Source organism: Oryzias latipes, chromosome 15 (genome assembly GCF_053564925.1).
Source record: "Oryzias latipes strain Hd-rR chromosome 15, Olatipes_Hd-rR_3.1".
In the NCBI taxonomy this organism is placed as follows: domain Eukaryota; kingdom Metazoa; phylum Chordata; class Actinopteri; order Beloniformes; family Adrianichthyidae; genus Oryzias; species Oryzias latipes.
The window spans coordinates 11,909,044-11,927,842 of NC_136251.1; the positions used below are offsets into that span (position 1 = coordinate 11,909,044).

Sequence of the window (18,799 nt, forward strand, 5' to 3'; positions counted from 1 at the left end):
AAATTAGACCCCAGCCGCCCCAGCAAGGGCAACAACTGCAGCAACAACCGCTGACCAAGCCGGCAAGCCCTGGAGGAAAAGATCCCCTCAAGAAACACTGGGGCTAAAATCATAAGATGCTAAAATTAAAAACATAAAAAAGAAAAAACATAAAATTGAAAATAAGATGCATAAAATTAAAATAAATACATAAATAAAATAGCCTATACTAAAACTAATAGAATAAATTAGCAGTTAAAATCAACTAAAAGCTAAATTAAAAAGGTGGGTCTTGAGCCTCTTCTTAAAAACCTCTACTGTCTCTGCGGCCCTGAGGCTCTCCGGAAGGCCGTTCCACAGGCGAGGACCGTGATGGCAGAACGAAGCCTCACCATAAGTTTTGGTCCTCACCTTGGGAACAACTAAGAGGCCAGTACCGGAAGACCTCAAGGTCCGCGAGGGCTCATATTTTAAAAGAATATCATTTAAATAAGAAGGCCCAAGACCATAAAAACATTTATAAACCATTAAAAGAATTTTAAAATCAATCCTGAAACGCACAGGGAGCCAATGCAGCGATTTTAAAACCGGTGTAATGTGTTCCCGCCCTCTGGTTCTCGTCAGAACTCGTGCCGCTGAGTTCTGTAGAAGTTGTAAGTTTGAAAGAGACTTTTTGGGTAAACCAGAGAGCAGGGCATTAAGGAGTCACTGCGCACCTTACCAACAACTAGAGTGCAGCGTAGGTGCACTGAACAACAGCATCACCCAAACATACCACACGTATGACAATGGTACGTTCCATTTCCATGAAGTCCCTTGAGGTGGACATATGAGTACCATGCCTCATAGGACCCTCGTACACATGCATATACAACTATGTCTTAAGGAAGGTGCGTGATTGATGCAAGTAAATATCCCTCACTGTGAAAGGGTAATTTCTTTTTTTTTTTTCAACTTGTCCTGTCCAACATCTGAGCAGACAGATAGGAGCTGAAGGCCTCTTGTGTTGGACATATTTTACTGTTGCAACAGGGGGTTGTGGAACTTCTGACACACAAGGTGTGTATTTGTATGAACCCCTTTTGTAATTTAGGATAAACTTTATTTATGCTGATTACATTTGGGTCATTTTTTGGAAAGGAAAAGAAGATGAAAGAAGGGAGGGATGTTGGAGACAGGGGGTAAGGGCACAGAAGAAAGGGGGAAAAGGGGAGCTCAGGAAATCTGGAGGATGACTACAGAGGTGATGGGGGGGGGGGGGGGTTAAAATCATTAAGCAACAAGATGCTGGATTATCATCATTACTGTCTGGTGGGAATGTTAGTCAAAAGGGGCGGGGCCAGTCCACACACATTCTCAGGGGTTGCAAACATACCTGTTGGCTTCAAAAGCCTTTACACACAATCATGTCAACATGTACTACAGTTCACACGCACATGAGCATGCAAACCAACACATTTAAAGCATTTCATTCTGTCACACACACTATTTGTGCAAAAGTAAGCTGACACCTGTGCTTAAGACCCCTGCTGAAGCGGTAGCGGTAGCCAGGGCCCCCTGAGACCGGCACGGTACAGCAGATAGAGGAAATCAACATGTACTCTTTTTTTGGTTGTGTTTCCTGGGATACTGTTTGAATTTAGACTAAATGAGGTTTTTTCTGTGGCGAAACAGAAAATTTCTTTGACTAAAGTCCAGACTTTGAGCAGAACCTTCATTTATGTTTTTGATTTATACAAATGTAAAATTGCTGCAGAGTTGATAGAAAACATGCTCCTGGAGTTTGTAGAATGAATGGCTCCAGACCAACACCATCACACTACTACCACCATTTACTAGAATTATTATGATGTTTTTTTCTGGATGGGAAAACTCCCCTTGTGTCTTCTTAGTTCCTTGTCTATTTGCTTGAAAGTTTATATGCCAATGTTTCTATTAAACGTCAGATGAGACTTTGTGTGATTTCTTTATGGATCCATTTTAGTTCAAAAGTCTCTTTCTGAATATGTAATCATGAACTCTGACTTTACATGAGTCGAGTTAGGCTTTTTTCTATGTCCTATTTCTTTGAAGATCTTCTTAATGAGTCTGTCATGATTTGAAGTTGTTGTCTTGTTTTTGGTCCTTGTTCTGTCTTGTTTCTGTTTCCTGTTTTATTTTGAAAGTCTCCTGTCTTGTCTGGTTTCTTGAGTTTTACTTCCTTTGGTCCCCATCAGCCCTGATCGTGTCCACCTGTGTCTTGTCTGCCCTGTCTGTATTTAAGTCTTGTCTCTGCCCTCCTCCTGTGTTGGTCCATTAGTATTCCTGTTCTGGTGTTCATGCCATGTCATGCCCTGTTCCTCGTTCCTTGTCCCTCGCCACGCCACAGTGAGTTTTCGTTTGGTTTTTGTCATCCTGCTCTGCAGCGCTTTTTGTTTGTTCTTTTTGTGCATTAAAACCCACTAGCCCTGATCCTTGCCTCCTGCCTCTGCATCTGGGTCCAACCGGCTCTCGAGCCACCTCACCGTGACAGAGTCCTTGTTATATTCTTGGACTGATATTCTTGTTCTTACTACAAAAGTTCTTCAGTTTTCCAAGTTTTATTGATGAGTGGATATTGACTTGTATAGTGGTTTTCTGAACTCTCAAAGAATTAAAAATGGTTTTGTAGCTCTTTCTGATGAAAACATGTCATGAACCTTGTTTTTAGCTCATCTTAAACTTCTTTGGATGTGTTGTTTTATATTTATCTTTTTTTGTTACCATAAGGCTGAAAGATGTCCCTTCAGTGTTTTCAGAGAAATTCACAAAAAAAAGGTAAACAACTCTGCTTCAGGATGAAAATGAGGTAAAAGCCCACCTGTTTGTGAGAGGTCCGATGAAGGGGTTGGTCACAAGTTGCACAGTGGCTTTGGAAGCAAACAACATTCCGACCTTGACGTTCTCATTGAGGAGCCTGCTGCTGGACTGGGGGCAGTCGGAAGAGTTCTGCTGCAGCTTTGTAACCACTAGAGTTGGAGGAACTGGGTCAGCAGGCCTGGTTGTGAAGTTGGAGCTTGACAGTCTGATGGAGTTGTCATACAAAGACACAATCGTGTGGAAAGATCCCTCTGGACCCTTTTGTGACAGGCTGTCGTTCCTTAGCGCCACATCCGCTGACTCATCCAGATTGTACAGATAGCTGGGAATGATGGGAACTGGTGAACATGTGAGAAAAAGGAAAAAAAAATGTTGTGGTAAGGAATAGGTGGCACAGTTTAACCACAAACCATCATTAGGTTTTGAAGAAGATCTAAGAAGATTGCGGGCCCCAGAACATCAAAACATCCAAGCTGTGACTGAATGGTTGGACCATAAGAGGCGCTACGGCACACATCAATATTTCAGCAAAAAGCTCCAAACCTTTACCAGCTGGAGCTATAAAAAGTCATCAACTATGGATAACGTGTTACAGCAGAACCTCTGCCATTAGCATGCTTTACCTCTTGTCTCATAATTTAAGTTAAGTTTAAGTTACCGGTGAAACCACCCACTTCTGTCTACTTGATCTTTCTTTATTTTAATTTTTTGTCACACTTTTAGTTTCCTATAGATTACAGGCCATCTAATATTTATCAATCCTGGTCCATGCCTAATGAGTACACAACAAACGTAAAGGTCTCAATCATTCTGATGAATCTTTAAAACAAATTCCAATTTATTTTAAAGTCGCACTCTGATCATCCTTTCATCTATTCTCACATTTTTTCCAGCTCTCTTTTAATTGGAATTATGCCAAATTTAGCCAAAATCCAAAAACCTGGGTCATTTTCTAGGTCATAGTTTCTGCAGAGCAGCAGTAGTTTATTAGAAATTCACATCTGAGTTGTGGGCGGAAGCGTTGGTGCAGAGTGAACCTGCCACCATTTCCCATGATCCATTAGTTTAAACACCCTCCCGCTGCCTTACAGCCCATCAAAACCAAAACCTAACATTACCAGTGCAACAAAAACGGCGATCAACATCAGAGATTTCAAGCCGTACTTTCAAGTCAGATTCCCCCTCAGACGAGGAACGCAAAGGCGTACGTGGATCTGTCTGCAAGTGGATGCATCAGAATGGAGCCGAGCAAGGAGGTTGTGGCATGTCGATTGTAGATTTATGTAACTACAGGCTTTTTCAAACAGGCTTTTTTTGTCTGCTCCTGATTCACAGCAATTCAAATACATACCGTACTCAAAAAACACAATTTTAATCTGAATTTTTTTCATGCATGTCCTCCATCATCAAGAAAATGTTACAAGAACATGTTCAAAACAGCAAAAACACAATTTTCATTAAGTTGGGTCTCTAAAGGCTTGTGTTGCAGATTAAGTGAGTGGGACTTTTGCAATTTCATAATGCTTAAACAGAATTACCTTAGTTCATTACATTTTTGCTAATGAGCCAGAGGCAACCTATAAATGTTTGCTCAAAGTGCCATTAAACAACAGGCATCTCTACTAACCTCAAGCATTTTTTTCTTCAATTTATCGTGCCGGACAAATGGCAAGACAGACTGCATCCTTTTACTACAACTGTTGGAGAATTTTTTACAGCAGTGCCAGAGAATCCTAATACTTTATTTTTCCCAGGGGAAAATTGTGTTTTTGGCAGAGGTACGACTACCAAACATGAATCAAACAAAGAAAAAGCTACCTATGGTCCAGTTAGAGTGCTGTGCAAATGATCAGTGTGTCTTAGTTTAGCTGTCCATGTGCTCCTGTATTGGACAAGGAGCTGATGGAGAGGACAGGTGGCGTCAGTTTTTAAAGAATCCTTCACTCCATCACTGTCTACAAGTAAATCCAGTTTCACTCCCACCTCACAGATCAGTTTATTTGTTCCGTTTGACTCTGCGGCATTCAGCCTGCTGCCTCAGCAAATCACAGCAAACAAGATGAGGTTAAAATGCTGAAAACGTCTGAGACACCTACCGACCATTTTTCTACACAGGTACTAGTTACTAGTGTAACAGAACCATAGAAAACTACAAAGACACAAAAAATATCATCAGCATGCTTTCAGCAATCACACATTCTAGTGTTGTGATTTGTCTTGTTTGACTCTGTTTTTTCAGTTAGTAGTGTTCCTTGCAGGTCTGCTCTCCCATCAGACCAGCAGCCGTTTCCTGTCACAAATTCCTGCACGTGTTCTCTGTCAGCTTTAGCTGTTCGCTAACCTGTTTGTTGAATGTTTTTAGTTGGGAGTATGGGGTCTGGGGAGCCTTAGGGCTGTCTGGTCTCTGTATTGGTCTGGTCTCCTTGCCTCTGGTGGTGGGCGGGCGCCTGTGTTTGGCAGCGGAGCCGCCACCAGTGTGTGAATGTGTGAGTGAATGTGTGTGTGACTGGGTGAATGGGTCTGTGACTGTAAAGCGCTTTGTCCTTGTGGGAAGAAAGGCGCTATATAAGTATACGCCATTTAGCATTTACCATTTGTATGACCGAAGCAGGAGCTTGTTTTCTAACAGCCCGCAGTAAGTCACCGGTTCTGTTCATAATCTTTACCGACAGACTTTCTAGACGCAGCCAGGGCCTGGACAGGGTCTGATTTGAGGACCACAAGATTTACTCTCTGCTCTTTGCCAATGATGTTGTCCTGTTGGCTTCATCAAGCCAGGCCCTCTACCATGCATTGGGGCAATTCGCGGCTGCGTGTGAAGCTATGTCTGTGGCCATGGTCCTCTACCCGAAAACGGTAGTTTGTCCTCTCTGGGGGAGTAGAAGTTTAAGTATCTTGAGGTCTTGTTCGTGAGTGAGGGAAGACCAGATCGTGAAATCAGCAGGCGGATTGGTGTGGCATCCACCATTATGCGTCCTCTGTACTAGTCCGTTGTGGTGAAGAGAAAGCTGAGCCAAAAAGCAAAGCTCTTAATTTACCAGTCGATCTTTGTTCCAACACTCAAATATGGTCATGAGCTACGGGTCATGACCGAAAGAACGAGGTCCCAAATGCAAGAGGATGAAATGAGCTTCCTCTGTGGGGTGGCTGGGCGTTCCTTAGAGATAGGGTGAGAAGCTTGGTCACCCGGAGAGTTTGGAGTAGACAGGAGAGGGAAGTCTAGGTATTTTTGATTTAGACTGCTGCCCCTGCAACCCGGTCCTGGATTAGCGGATGTGATGTTTTAATGTAGTTACTATTTTTAAGTCCTATATCAGTGACTTAAGTAGCAGTTCACCCTTTCAGAGTGGTTCTCCATTTTTAATCCTGGATGTTACTGCAGTCCAAATCAAGCCATGTTCAGGTTACCTGAAGCTTCCACCTGTCTGCTCTAAAGAAAATGTTTCTACAGTTGTCTGTTCCAGTATGATCTCCAGAACGCTGCTGTTCCTCTCTGTCTGTCTTAGTGAACTTCTAAGATGCTTCTCTGCCAACCTGACAAAAGAGCTGCATCAGAACTGCTTCCTTAGAGCACACAAGCAGGAAGAGGATTGTTTCAGTGGAGGTGAGTCATGCTAATGAGCAGGATGAGGAGCATCACAGTCATTCTTCCATGTCTTTCAGCTGCTCCATTCAGGCGTCGCCACATCCGTTGAATCACTCTCCACCATCTAATCCTCTCCTCCGTGTCCTTCTCACCGACATAATCATGCGTCCTCCTTGACTACAACCATGAACATCCTCTTTGGTCTTCCTCCACTTCTTGTTGTTGGATCTGCAAACCTCAGTGTCCTTTTGCCAACATCATTATCGTTCCTCATCTCAGTGTGTCCAAATCATCTTAATCTACCTCCATGCATTTTTCTCCATCATTTTTTCCTCTGATGGCTTCATTTCTGATTCTATCCATCCTGGTCACTCCCAAAGAAAATCTCAACATCTTCATTTCTGCTACCCCCAGCTCTGTCTCTGCATCATAGTCTCTAAACCAACAACATGGCTGCTCTCACCCCCTTTACTTTCATTCTTGATTGCACTCTTTAGTCACACATCACATTTGAAAGCTTCCTCCACCCGTACCTACCTATTTGCACACACCTTTTCACCTCTTTACCAAACTCTTTGTTGCTCTGGACTGTTGTCTAAAAGTCCTTTACCTCCTTCCCTCTGCTCCCTGTAACCTCAGTTCCACTTAAATATCTCTTTTTTACACAGATAATCTGTCTTGCTTCAGAAGACCTTCATTCCGCTCCTTTTTTTGAGGAAAACTCCACCTCTTTGAATGGTCCTCCACTTGTTCCTTGTCATCAACATTATGATCTACTACAGAGAAAGGTTAGAGGAGGATGACCGTACCAGTGATCAACTCAAAACTAGCAGTTTTAAGAGAATTGCTTAGACAATCCTCTTCCTGTATGTTTAGTGATATCTCTGGAGGAAAGTCTTTTTTTTTTTGCTTTTCAGACTTCACTCAACATCATCACATTAGATTTTTCCACACCACAGAGTATGTTTGCTTTATGGTAATCAATTATGCAAAATATTTCGTTTTTTGTCGCTCTGAGTTCCTTAGTGGACTTTTTTTTTTTTTGCCAGAAATGTTTTTATAACTTTATCGACTTAATCAATTAATCTATTTTTATTCCTACGATCTAACCAGATCAATCTGTCTGAGGAAAGTTGTTAATGCAATTAAATCAAATCAACATTCACCATTGAAATTAATTTATAATTGTGACAAATTGATTGGCTGTATTGGAAAATATCATTTGGACTGAGGCATTATATATGTTTATTTTACTGTTACATGAAAATGACTAAGTGCATCACAGCAGACAACACACATAAGTGCAGCCAAAACTGAGCATCATTCAAGTTCGTGTGGAAACAGTTTGAATTTAACAAAAACTTTTTATTTTACACATGTCCTCCTTGTTTATTTATGTTTATCAAACACATGTGACCATACAGTGTGGTAGAATGTTCTAAAAATTCAAGATTCTTTATTTTCATTTCACCACAGGGATAAAACGAAATTTGTGTCTCTGGTCCCGGGCCAGCCGTTTACAGTGGGAAGGACAGAAAGTAAGAGACAATATGATATATTATGATTCCTATTGAGTTTTCCACAGAGGAGAATGTGTCGCACAGTCCCATGATTATTTCACGGTCCTATAATTATTGCACAGAAATGAGCACAATTAGCGCTTTGGATTATTTTAATGTGGAAACCAACAGTGGACTAAAATGTGAATGGATTTGCCATTAATTTTTGTTTACATGTTTGTTTGTACATATTTAAATTTAGACTTGATTATCTTGCAAGAAATACAATGAATCTGGAATCTTCACCTACACTGTTCAGTATTCAAGTATTTATCTCTGAGTCACACTGGTTGAATTTTTTTATTTTTGTTTTATTTTTTTCAACACTGGTTGAAGTTTTGACTCAAGATGTCCTGGATCGAATTTAGTTCAGTGAATCAGATCGATAAAAATGAACCAATACCATGAATCGGATCCTCGACCACAAATTATGATATGAACTGAATCGTCGTTAAAAAGAATCGCTACACCCCTGGTTTCTTTTTAACATTTAAATTAGAACGTTTCGTTAATCAAACATTTGCAGTTATGAATTCCTGAACTGATATGCATAAATATAAACGTTTAAAGATTTTGAGTTTAGTGTCAGCAAAAACAACAAATGTAAATGTTTGTCAATTCAGTCATTGGAAATATTAATATTTAGCTAAAAACAAGGTCCTTCTTTAAAAAAATGAGCTGGCAAAGCACACTTATGCATTACAAAATACAGAAATAAAGAGCTAAAAGGAAAGAGACATCTTTAAAATCTAAACTGGCACTTGAACTTTCTAAGACATATTAGCTACTCCATATGATTTGATTTGTTTTGTTAAAATATGTTATTTTATTCAAACTATGCGTGTGTTTTTTTTACCTCATGGAATCAAATTTCGATTCGTATTAAAATATGCTTTTATGTTGGATTGAATAAAGCAGTTTGTTTGACTTTGTAAATGATACCTGCCTTTTATAAGCCTTTGTTTGCAGAACAAAAGAACCTAAACGCAGATGCATCAGAGCGCACTGGACAAAATGTCCACTACTCTGCACCAATACATCACCAAAGTCTTCACTTTTGCCGACTGCGCGGCAGCTCGCGCGCTATAGGTGCGCAAAGAGGAAAAGTTGAGGAGCGCACCTACCAACCACAGTCAGCAGCATGTTGTCCAGCAGCAGAGCCACGAAAACTATGAAGAGAATCAGCTTCCGAGACTGGCGCTCCTCTCGGAGCCACTGGATCAGTCTGAACTGGCGCAGCGCATCCAGGACCCCCATGGCGCGGTCCTCAGAGCCCAGGGAGGTCCTACAGGGTCAGAGGGGCCGCTTGAAAAATCCTGCAGGAACTGGGGGTTTAAAAAAAAAAAAGCTAAAATGAGCGCTTTACTGATGAGGAGCAGAGAAGCGACGTCCTACCTAAGGCGCAGACGCAGCAGCTGAGCGGCCGCAGCGCGGATGAAGGCTTTCTATGGCACGAGCCGCCGCTGACGTCACAGCCCCTTTCTTCCAGTCAGTGCCCTCTCCAAACAGACATACCACACATCCCGCATGAGACCCGCAACAATGGACCTTAGACAGCAAACAGGAGAGTCCTCACGACAACCGGATGAGAACCTGACCCAAACTAGATCAGAACCAGAGAGGGACACGAGAATCAGTCGTTAACATTGAGATCAAATGGATATCAATCTTCTTCTCTTTTTTTTTTAGTTAAAAACAAAAAATAAATACATTTATTCATATTCAGATTGCCTAGAAACCAAGCAAAAAAAGTAGTTAGTATTACCGCGGTGCAGTTAGTTTTAGGTTGGAAATTCGACAGACATTCAGCCCAAATCCCCGGCAGTGACTTTAGGGACCGTCAACAAACTAACGAGTGCATGATTTAGTGAAGATAGTAGTTGACATCTAATATAAACTAAATGCTTTGCAAAATGAAATGAAATAAAATAAAACATTTCCTCGTGTTGTGCTTAAACGACGAGGAATGTTTCTATAAGAAAAATGGTTTAAAGTTAGTTTTCTGATTTCTTTTCAATAGCTTCCAAACGATGATCAGAGTGGAGTTTTAAGAATTATAATGTGTGATGATGCAAATTTTCTGTTTGTTTTGTTTGAACCAGAAAACAATAGCTGCTGAGCAGAAGGTTGAATCTATATTATGATCCATAAATTGCATGGCTTTTCTGTATTATTTTAATCTTCTTACTCATTGTATATGTCTTTCAGAGTCTAATAAATTAGTCAGTCTGAAGTGTGTCAGTAAAGGTTACACAAAAGGTTTCTGATTTCAGCTTTGCTCTCACGTCGATCCTTCAACTCTTTTTTTAAAAAAAGCGCACATTTTCAAACTAAAGTTCAGACTAATGAAGCTTTTCAGATTGTTATGGCTGCTTACACTGCCACCCCATCAGGGTAGTAACAACTGCACCATACTACAGATATTCTCTCAGTTCAAATTGATTATTTTGCAAAAATAAGACCCATATAAAACATGCAACTGTTTGATTTATAACATAACATTTGATAACACATATTTCAAGATGTATTTCAATTTACTTTCATTTATTTAATGTTATGTTGTCTTTACATTACCGGTGCTGAGGGGACCCCTGTGACTGCTGATGCTGCTGCTGCTGCCATCTGCTGCTGGAACATCCAGTCAGGCCTGACACAACATTGCATGCCAGTCAGCAAAAGCCTTATATTCAGCAGGCAGCTAATTGGACTGTTCTCTCCCAGAGGAGAACAAAAAATGTTTATGCCTAAAGTTGATTTACTTTAAATTTTACTTGATGTTCATTAGCTTCGTTATTTTCGTAAGTTTATTTACCATAGGAAATGTTAAACTGTTTGTTTGCTGTATTCTGTAGGTTTTAGCTTCCCAGGCAGCAAAGCCAAGTAGCCCCCTGTGCCCACTTTTCTTCAAACTTTTGAAACCACATGGGGCACTTGGCCATGCTGGCTGGGTTGTCTTAGTCTTTTTTAGTCCCCCCTTGTTTGTCTAGTTGTTCTGATCAGCCACTGTGCATGTTCCCTTGTGTTTCCAATTAGGTAGGTCAGTCTAATATCGTTTGTTTGTCTCTTCAATGTAGTCAAGAGGGGGCCCAACCCAGGATCTCATTGTGGTGAAGAAGATGAAGAAAGAAAGGGCAAAGGCAGAAAACAGGACAAACTGTTGGAAGCTGAAAAAGGAAGAAAATAAAAAGCCAGACAAGGGGTTTATGATGGCTTGCATGCTATGGTTGGATAGTGCAGTGGATCAGGCGGTTGGTCCTGATGATAAATACCTGTGGAGGTATGGATGTGTCTAAGAGAGATGGTAGTGGAGTTTTTGATTGGGTTGTTCAACAGGATCTTAGGTGGTGAGAAGATGCCAGAGGACTGGAGGAGGAATGTGATGGTGCCCATTTTTAAGAATAAGGGAGATGTGCAAAGTTGTGGCAACAACACAGGAATAAAGTTAATGAGTCACACAATGAAGTCATGGGAAAGAGTGATTGAAGCTAGACTAAGAGCAGAAATGAACATTTGTGAACAACAGTATGGTTTCATGCCAAACAAGAGCACTGAAGATGCAATATTTGGCATAAGTGCGTTGAAAAGTACAGAGAAGTTCAGAGAGAGCTTCACTGTGTCTTTGAAGATCTGGAAAAGGTTTATGACAGGGTGACAGAGAAGAACTGGGGTATTGTATGAGGAAGTCTGGAGTGACAGAGGAACATGTTGGTGGTGAGGCGTACTGTAGGGACACTATAGGGGTGATAGAGGAGTTCAAGGTGTAAGTGGGATTACATCAGGGGTCTTCTCTGAGCCCCTTCCTGTTTGCAATGGTGATATGAAGTATCTAGGGTCGAGTCCAGAGGAATGGAGAGTCTGGAAAAGAAGGGAAGACGCGAGTGCAGGCAAGTTGGAATGGGTGGAGAAAAGTGCCAGTTGTGATGTGTGATAGAAGAGTTTCAGTTCAAATGAAAGGAAAGATGGGAAAAAAACTGTGGTGAGAGCAGCCATGTTGTTGGGCCTAGAGACAGTGGCACTAAGGAAAAGACAGGAAGAAGAACTGGAGGTAGCAGAGATGAAGATGCTGAGGTTCTCTTTGGGATGGATCAGTAATGAGGACACCAGAGGGACAGAACATGATAGAGGTTTTGGAGATAAAGTCCAGGCGGCCAGATTGTGATGGATCAGACCTGTTCAGAGGAGAGAATAAATATAATGTAGAAGGATGCTGAGTCTAGAGCTGCCAGGCAAGAGGTCTAGAGGAAGACCAAAGAGGAGGTTTCTGGATGCAGCGAACGAAGACATGAATGTAGCTGGTGTTGGAGTAGAGGATGCAGAAGACGGGGTTAGATGGAGGAAGCTGATTTGCTGTGGTGACCCCTGAAGGGAAAAGCCGAAACGAAAAAAAATTGTTTTAGACGCAACCCTATTGCCTAGACAGTTACAAAATTAAAAGAAACCCAGGCATGCTGTGCTTTCTGTGGAAGCCTGAAGGCAACCTGTAATAGAAAAAGATTCTATTAAACAAAGATTCTATACATTAAGTAAAACCAAAGAGGGAGAAACAAAACAGCAGCTGTAAAAAAACGATTTGGCAACAGTTCTAGGTTTAATTTCTCTTTTTATTCAAGTTTCAAATTAATTTTCCAAATCTTGCACTGCCTATTTTTGAAATATACTGGTTTTTATTCATTTCAATCTGAAACCGTTTTGACCCCATAGTTTCTTTTAAGGTTTAATGTCTAGTAGCATTATATTTGGATTAACCACTTGGGGGCGACATTTCCTCTCAAATTAAAACTCGAGGATGCAACTGGTACTTCAGAATCAGCTTTATTGGCCAAGAACTAGTCCACACAAGGAATTTGGCTATAGTGTCTTATGTAAAAAGGACAGTGAAGACAAAGACAGAGACAGGACAGAAGATAACAGCAAGTTTTGGAATACAATCTTTTATCAAATAAAAACAAATTTTTGATCTGCAAAACTCAAACATTTGGGAAAATGTAAGATTTTCTAGAGATGGATATTGGTTGGGTCTTTACTGATCCAATTTCCCATTCCAGTGAAACAAAAATAAACAGAAAGCCATGATTATGTTAAAGCATTTTATTCTACAATCAAGCACAACTCAACCATAGCATTACTAGCTGTAGAGCTTCTGCTGAAGCTGCTGCTGTTGAGGACCTTGGTCTTCAGAAACATGCTCCTTCAAGTAGTGGATGGATTGGTAGTAGTCTTTGCCCTTCTCATGGTTCTGGCTGAAGGTGGTGTAGGTGCCAGGAGGGTACAGACCATACAGGAGCCTGTAGTCAAAGCCAGGATAAGGAGAACCCCAGAAACCACCAAGTCCTTGGCCTGGAACAAGCACACTGGTGAAAGCAGCTCCAGGCTGCACGGGCTCAGCCGGGTAACCAAACTCTTCCGTCTGCTGCTGGTAGTTGCCAAGTTCAGCTTCCTTCACAATATTGGAGGTCTCTCCAGACTGGAGGACAGGTCCAGGCTGAGGTTGAGGGGCTGGTGGGAGAAATTCCCCAGGTCCCATGGCTTCAGCTTGTTCAGAAAAAGTTGGGGGAGCAACTACCCACCTAGTTTCTGCAAAGAGAAAATCAGTTCAGATTTTGTCCAGTGTAGGAATTACATTAGCTTAGTTACCTGGCATGCCAGCTTGAGCCCCTCCAGGCTGTGGGGAAACCACTGCAGGCTGAGAGACAGGAGCATTGTAAAACACTGCAGCAGGAAGTTCAGTCTGGACAGGCAGGGAAGCTACAGAATACCCCTCCACAGGCATGACAGAGCCTTGACCAGCTGATGGAGCTGCAGGAACAAACTGAACAAGGTTCAGATCCTGCATTGGTGAGTAAACTGGCTGAGAGACACCGCCTGCAAAGGAGCTCCGAAATGGTGCAGAGTGGCTCCTCTCCACTGTTCTGTAGGAACCTGCAGAATTTGTGCTGCCGCCATCTGTGGCCTTTGAGCCTAAAAGCCAAGAGACACATTTACAAACAAACTGGCATATTTCTGACCACAGCTGCAACACAAAAATGAAGCATTACCTTTGGCAGGAAAGCCACAGGACTCTGAAACCAGCAATGCAAGAAAGGAAACCCTAGAAATGAGAAAAGCATTAAAACTCATGCCAATACCCAAACTAGGGCCAAGACTCTGTTCCTACCTCAGGAAGCACCTCACAGACTCCATAGTGAGCACCAGAGTATGGAAAACCTTAGTGAGTGAGGGGTTATAAATGTGAGCAGACCAATACTGACCAATCCCAGCCTAACGAGCAAATAACAGACAGCTGCAGGTGAGATCAGCATCAGGCCTCACCTGAGTTAAAAAATAAAACTGAGTATAAAACAATCTCTATGAGAAGACAGTGTCAGAAAAGTATGAACATTTATGAAGCAAAAGCCTTTTTTGCATAACTTGTGATAAAAAATGTCAGTCTTCCTCAATGCTTCACTGAAGAACAGATGATCCAGAAATTGAGCTCCTCTAACATCTTTATGAGTTTGGTTACCACAGTCACAAGCTGCTTCATTGTTTTCCTGTTGGAGATCAATTTTTTATGTATTTTGTATTTGGTTCATTTCAAGCATTCAAAACAGAAAATACCAATGAAGACAATAAAAAGATTTCTGTCCATCCATCTTCTTCCACTCATCCGGGACCGGGTAGTGGGGGCAGCAGTCTAAGCAATGATGCCCAGACTTCCCTCTCCCAGACCACCTCTTCCAGCTTCTTTAGGGCGACCCTGAGATGTTTCCAGGCCAGCCAAGACACGTAGTCTCTCCAACGTGTCCTGGGTGTTTCCCGGGGCCTCCACAAAGTGGGACAGGCCTGGAACACCTCCTCAGGGAGGCGTCCAGAGGCATCAGAATCACGTGGCCCTTCTCAGTGTGGAGGAACAGCGGTTTTACTCTGAGCTTCTCACCCTATGTCTAACGGTGCGGCAAGCCATCCTGCAGAGGAAGAACTTTCAGCCGCTTGTATTCTGGACATCTTTCTTTCAGTCATGATCCAGAGCTCATGACCATAGGTGAGTATTGGAATGAAGATAAGTCAGTGTTCAACATCTGTGATTTATTTAGGGAATTTTTAGGAATTTGAAGAAGTCTTTTTTAAATAAAAAAAAAGACACACACTGGACCAGATGACAGATTTGAGGAAAAAATGACTTGTTCAGTGGTCTTCATGTGTCATGTTGACACTGTTGTTTAGCATGGCCTTCTAAGTGAAGTCCTAAAGATAAACATAGTCATTAATGAATGATCATGTCTGAGGGAGGCCTGTGAGCCTCTGAGCTTCACCCAAAACAAATCACATTCACATGGACACAACCCATTCAGATTACCTTAAAAAGCTCAGAGCGAGGCCTAGTGTCGTGTTCTTTGACTGTCTTTGTTTAAGACTGTGACAGAACGTGATAAGGAGTCAGCACTGATGAGCACTTCTGTTCAAATGGTGCATTTCAGAGTGGCAACATTCTTGGAAACTCCTGTTGTGCTCATCATCCTTTAAAAATGGAAAATAGCTTAAGTTTGATTCATTGAAGGATAAAAACAGTCAAAGATTAGTGTTTGTAGAAAGTATTAATTAGATTAGTAGAAAGTATTTGAATATCCTGTGATTTTGCAAGTTCTCTCACTTAGAAATCATGGAGGGGTCTGACATTTTCATTTTAGGTGAATGTCGACTGTGAGAGACATCTAAAAAAAATCAGGAAAATACATTGCATGATTTTTTTAAAAGAATTTATTTGTATATTACTGTAATGAAGTATTTGAACACCTGAGAGATTCAATGTTAACATTTGATACAGTAGCCTTTGTTTGCGATTACAGAGGTCAAACGTTTCCTGTAGTTTTTCACCAGGTTTCCACACACTGCAGGAAGGGTTTTGGTCCACTCCTCCACACAGATCTTCTCTAGATCAGTCAGGTTTCTGGACTGTTGCTAAGAAAAACAGAGTTTGAGCTACATCCAAAGATTTTCTTTTGGGTTGAGGTCTGGAGACACACTTGGCCACTCCAGAACCTTGATGTGCTTCTTGCATAGCCACTCCTTGGTTGTCTCAGCTGTGTGCTTCGGGTCATGGTCATGTTGGAAGACCCAGCCATGACCTCCAATGCTCTAACTGAGGGGAGGAGGTTGTTCCCCAAAATCTCGAAATACATGGCCCTGGTCATTCTCTCCTTAATACGTCCTGTCGCATGTGCAGAAAAACACCCCCATAGCATGATGCTTCCACCCTCATGCTTCACAGCAGGGATGGTGTTCTTGGGATGGTACTCACCACCCTTCGTCCTCCAAACATGGCGAGTGGGACTTAGAACAAAAAGTTCTATTTTATATACACTGTGATTTCCAGATCTTTTTTTAGATTTTGTGTCTCACAGTGGACATGCACCTAAAATGAAAAGGTCAGACCCCTCCATGATTTTTGAGTGTTCAAATACTTATTTGCCTCACTGCATAGAAATTCTTCTGCGGCTTTTTGCATCTGACGGGTCAAGAGCAACTGATCATGAGGGGTTGTTAAAGTGATGCATGGCTCATTTCCAGTTCTTCAAATTCTTTCATTTTCAGAAGTAAAAAGTTTGGAGCTACTGTTTAATTCCTGAAATCTATCTCTGTCTGTTTTGGCTGAGAATGAATGTGATGTGGATGATAGGAAGCCCACAAGTTTGGATTCAGTCCATTCATGTAGGACCATCTGAGGTGTTTTCTACACATTTTAGGTTTAATATGTCGTGTATCCCGTCCTGTCATCCTATCCTTTCAGCATCTGAAACAAAGTGGTGATCAAGAAAACTCTGAAAGCTGTCAGCTTCTGATCTTTCATGATCTTTCTATCTCTTATGACTAAAAGGTTGCAGATATAATAAATGAATTCCCATGATGCCTTAAGAGAGGAGGAGGAGTGGCTTCTTCCTCTGAGCTCTGTCCTCAGTAATGGACCAATAATTGTAGCTTAGGGTGTTAACAAGTTCTGAAAAGTTGAATTGCAGGGTGAGTATCAATCACTGCACATTACAATTACTGTGAATACATTCAAGTTCAGCAGTGTAAGTTCTGCTAACTTTGGATTTTTGCAAGGTTTCAGATTTGCAAACATTTTTCAGAAGTCTAAAGCTTCTAAAGACCTGTGAAGCATGAAGGAGTCACCTCTGCTGCAGCTACAGCAGGGACACGGCAGTCAAAAGGAGGCTTGCACCATGAACCAAGACTAACACAAACTTGTTCTCCGCGCACCAGAACTCCACTTTATTAGACAGCAGATTGACCAAAAAGCAAGCATGAGCAGGAGTGGAAGCCACAAAACCCCATTTTAAACAATATGCCAAAAATGAATAATTTACACTGCATCAGTTTTGGGTTTAAAAGGTCCACAAAAAATGTACAGGCATTAGTTTGTACACTCAATACACCAGCCAGTTTATTTTATTTTATTGTGCTGCAGAAATTTAAAAAAAAATTAGATTGCATGTCCAAGAGTTTTTGCAGAATAGACAGCTCATTTTTCAGCTCATCATTTTTGTCTTGCACTACAACTATTTTAATCATCGCATGATGGCTTTAATCCCTGAGAACAAGACATTTTACTCTGAATGATGCTCACTCCACACACCACACTTCTGTGTGGAGACAGAGGGTAAATACAATGACAGTTCCTTTTAAACTTCAGCACTTCAATGGAAGCTGCCTCTTTGGGAGATCTCTTCCATTCCTATTCAAGCATCAGTCCATTTGAATCGGTTAGTTCATTTTGGACCCGAGTGCAAAGAGGTTTGTTTTTCCAGGAAATGATTTTAATTGCATAGCTTAAAGGGAGGCTACACCAAATGATTACTTTACCCAGATTTAGCACCAGTTCATAGTTTACAAATGCTATAATATGAAGCACCTCACTTTTATCATTTCAGAGGACTAGCAAACTAAAATCTCTGGACTTGCGCCCTTCTTGAATTTAACAGGGGCGCTGCCATATTGAATAACTAGTGCTGCCATCTATGGGATGAAGCAAAACCTATTCAAGAGAGGCCCAAGTCCAGGAATTTTGCACTTAATGCATTTTAAATGTCAAGCATAGTCAATACATTACAACAGATTTGGGCCTTTTTTGCACATAATCCGATAGCTTTTCCGTTGAGGCCCATATAACATATAATATCTCTATTTTAAAAAAAATTGTGGACTTGGGTCCCTTTTAAACTAACCGATTCATTTGTTAAATGAGGAGGATGAGAGCCAAGCACAAGATGGCAAATAACAGTTTGTATTTTATTGATGGTTAAAACAAACCAATTCACAGAAAAGTGTGCAAAAATGAACGTAAATTCATATAAGCAAGTAAAAGCTGTGAGGGGAGAGAGGGACGTAGATCAACCTTTTTTAGTAATGATAAGACACTAAAAACGACTAAAATGATGAGATAAAGTGCTGCCTGGTTCAGAGTTTTAGCAGCATCAGCCTGCAGCTGCTTTTGAAGTGTTAAAGCAGCACGGAGCCGCCACACAGCTGACCTTCCAGCCGGTACCTCGTAACTCCGCCAGATCTTATTCTGGTACATAGTACGGGGCCGTATCGGCTTACTTTCAACCCTGCTATTAGATAGAATAATTCTACAGTTTTATCACATGAATCAGATATTAAAAATTTAGGGCAAACAGTTAAACTCAAGTGACAAAAAACAAAGGACCTAAAGGTTTCCAACATTGAGCCTTGAGGAACTCCATACCAAAGTAAAGTCATTGAGATAAAACTGGCCTTAACTCTCCTTTTTGACAAGTGAGATTGGCGCCATTTAAGGATTGTTGCTGGAACACCTCGCTCGCGCCTGGATGTGAAAGAA

The 18,799-nt window shown here is 41.3% G+C and overlaps 2 protein-coding genes across 3 annotated transcripts in view; both read right to left on the minus strand.

Moving 5' to 3' along the window:
* The window catches only part of slc18a2 (solute carrier family 18 member 2), a 35,414-nt gene extending 25,897 nt beyond the window's left edge, over positions 1–9,517 (minus strand). The window contains exons 1-3 of one of the 2 annotated variants that reach the window (XM_023963541.2): positions 9,358–9,517; positions 9,087–9,287; positions 2,819–3,155 (exon numbers count right to left, since the gene is read on the minus strand). In XM_023963541.2, coding sequence (XP_023819309.1) covers positions 2,819–3,155; positions 9,087–9,219 — 470 coding nt within the window. In that variant the 5' untranslated portion in view covers positions 9,220–9,287; positions 9,358–9,517. Of the gene's footprint in view, positions 1–2,818; positions 3,156–9,086 lie in introns of both variants that reach the window. The other variant, XM_004077214.5, reaches the window with a different exon arrangement.
* Positions 9,518–13,035: 3,518 nt separating this feature from the next.
* Positions 13,036–14,237, minus strand: LOC105355752 (uncharacterized). The gene is made up of 4 exons (XM_023963704.2): positions 14,117–14,237; positions 13,998–14,050; positions 13,597–13,920; positions 13,036–13,536 (listed from the first exon to the last, which is right to left on the minus strand). The coding sequence occupies exons 1-4, from the start codon at positions 14,140–14,142 to the stop codon at positions 13,088–13,090; spliced, it is 852 nt and encodes a 283-aa protein (XP_023819472.1). The 5' UTR covers positions 14,143–14,237; the 3' UTR covers positions 13,036–13,087.
* Between the last annotated feature and the right edge of the window lie 4,562 nt (positions 14,238–18,799).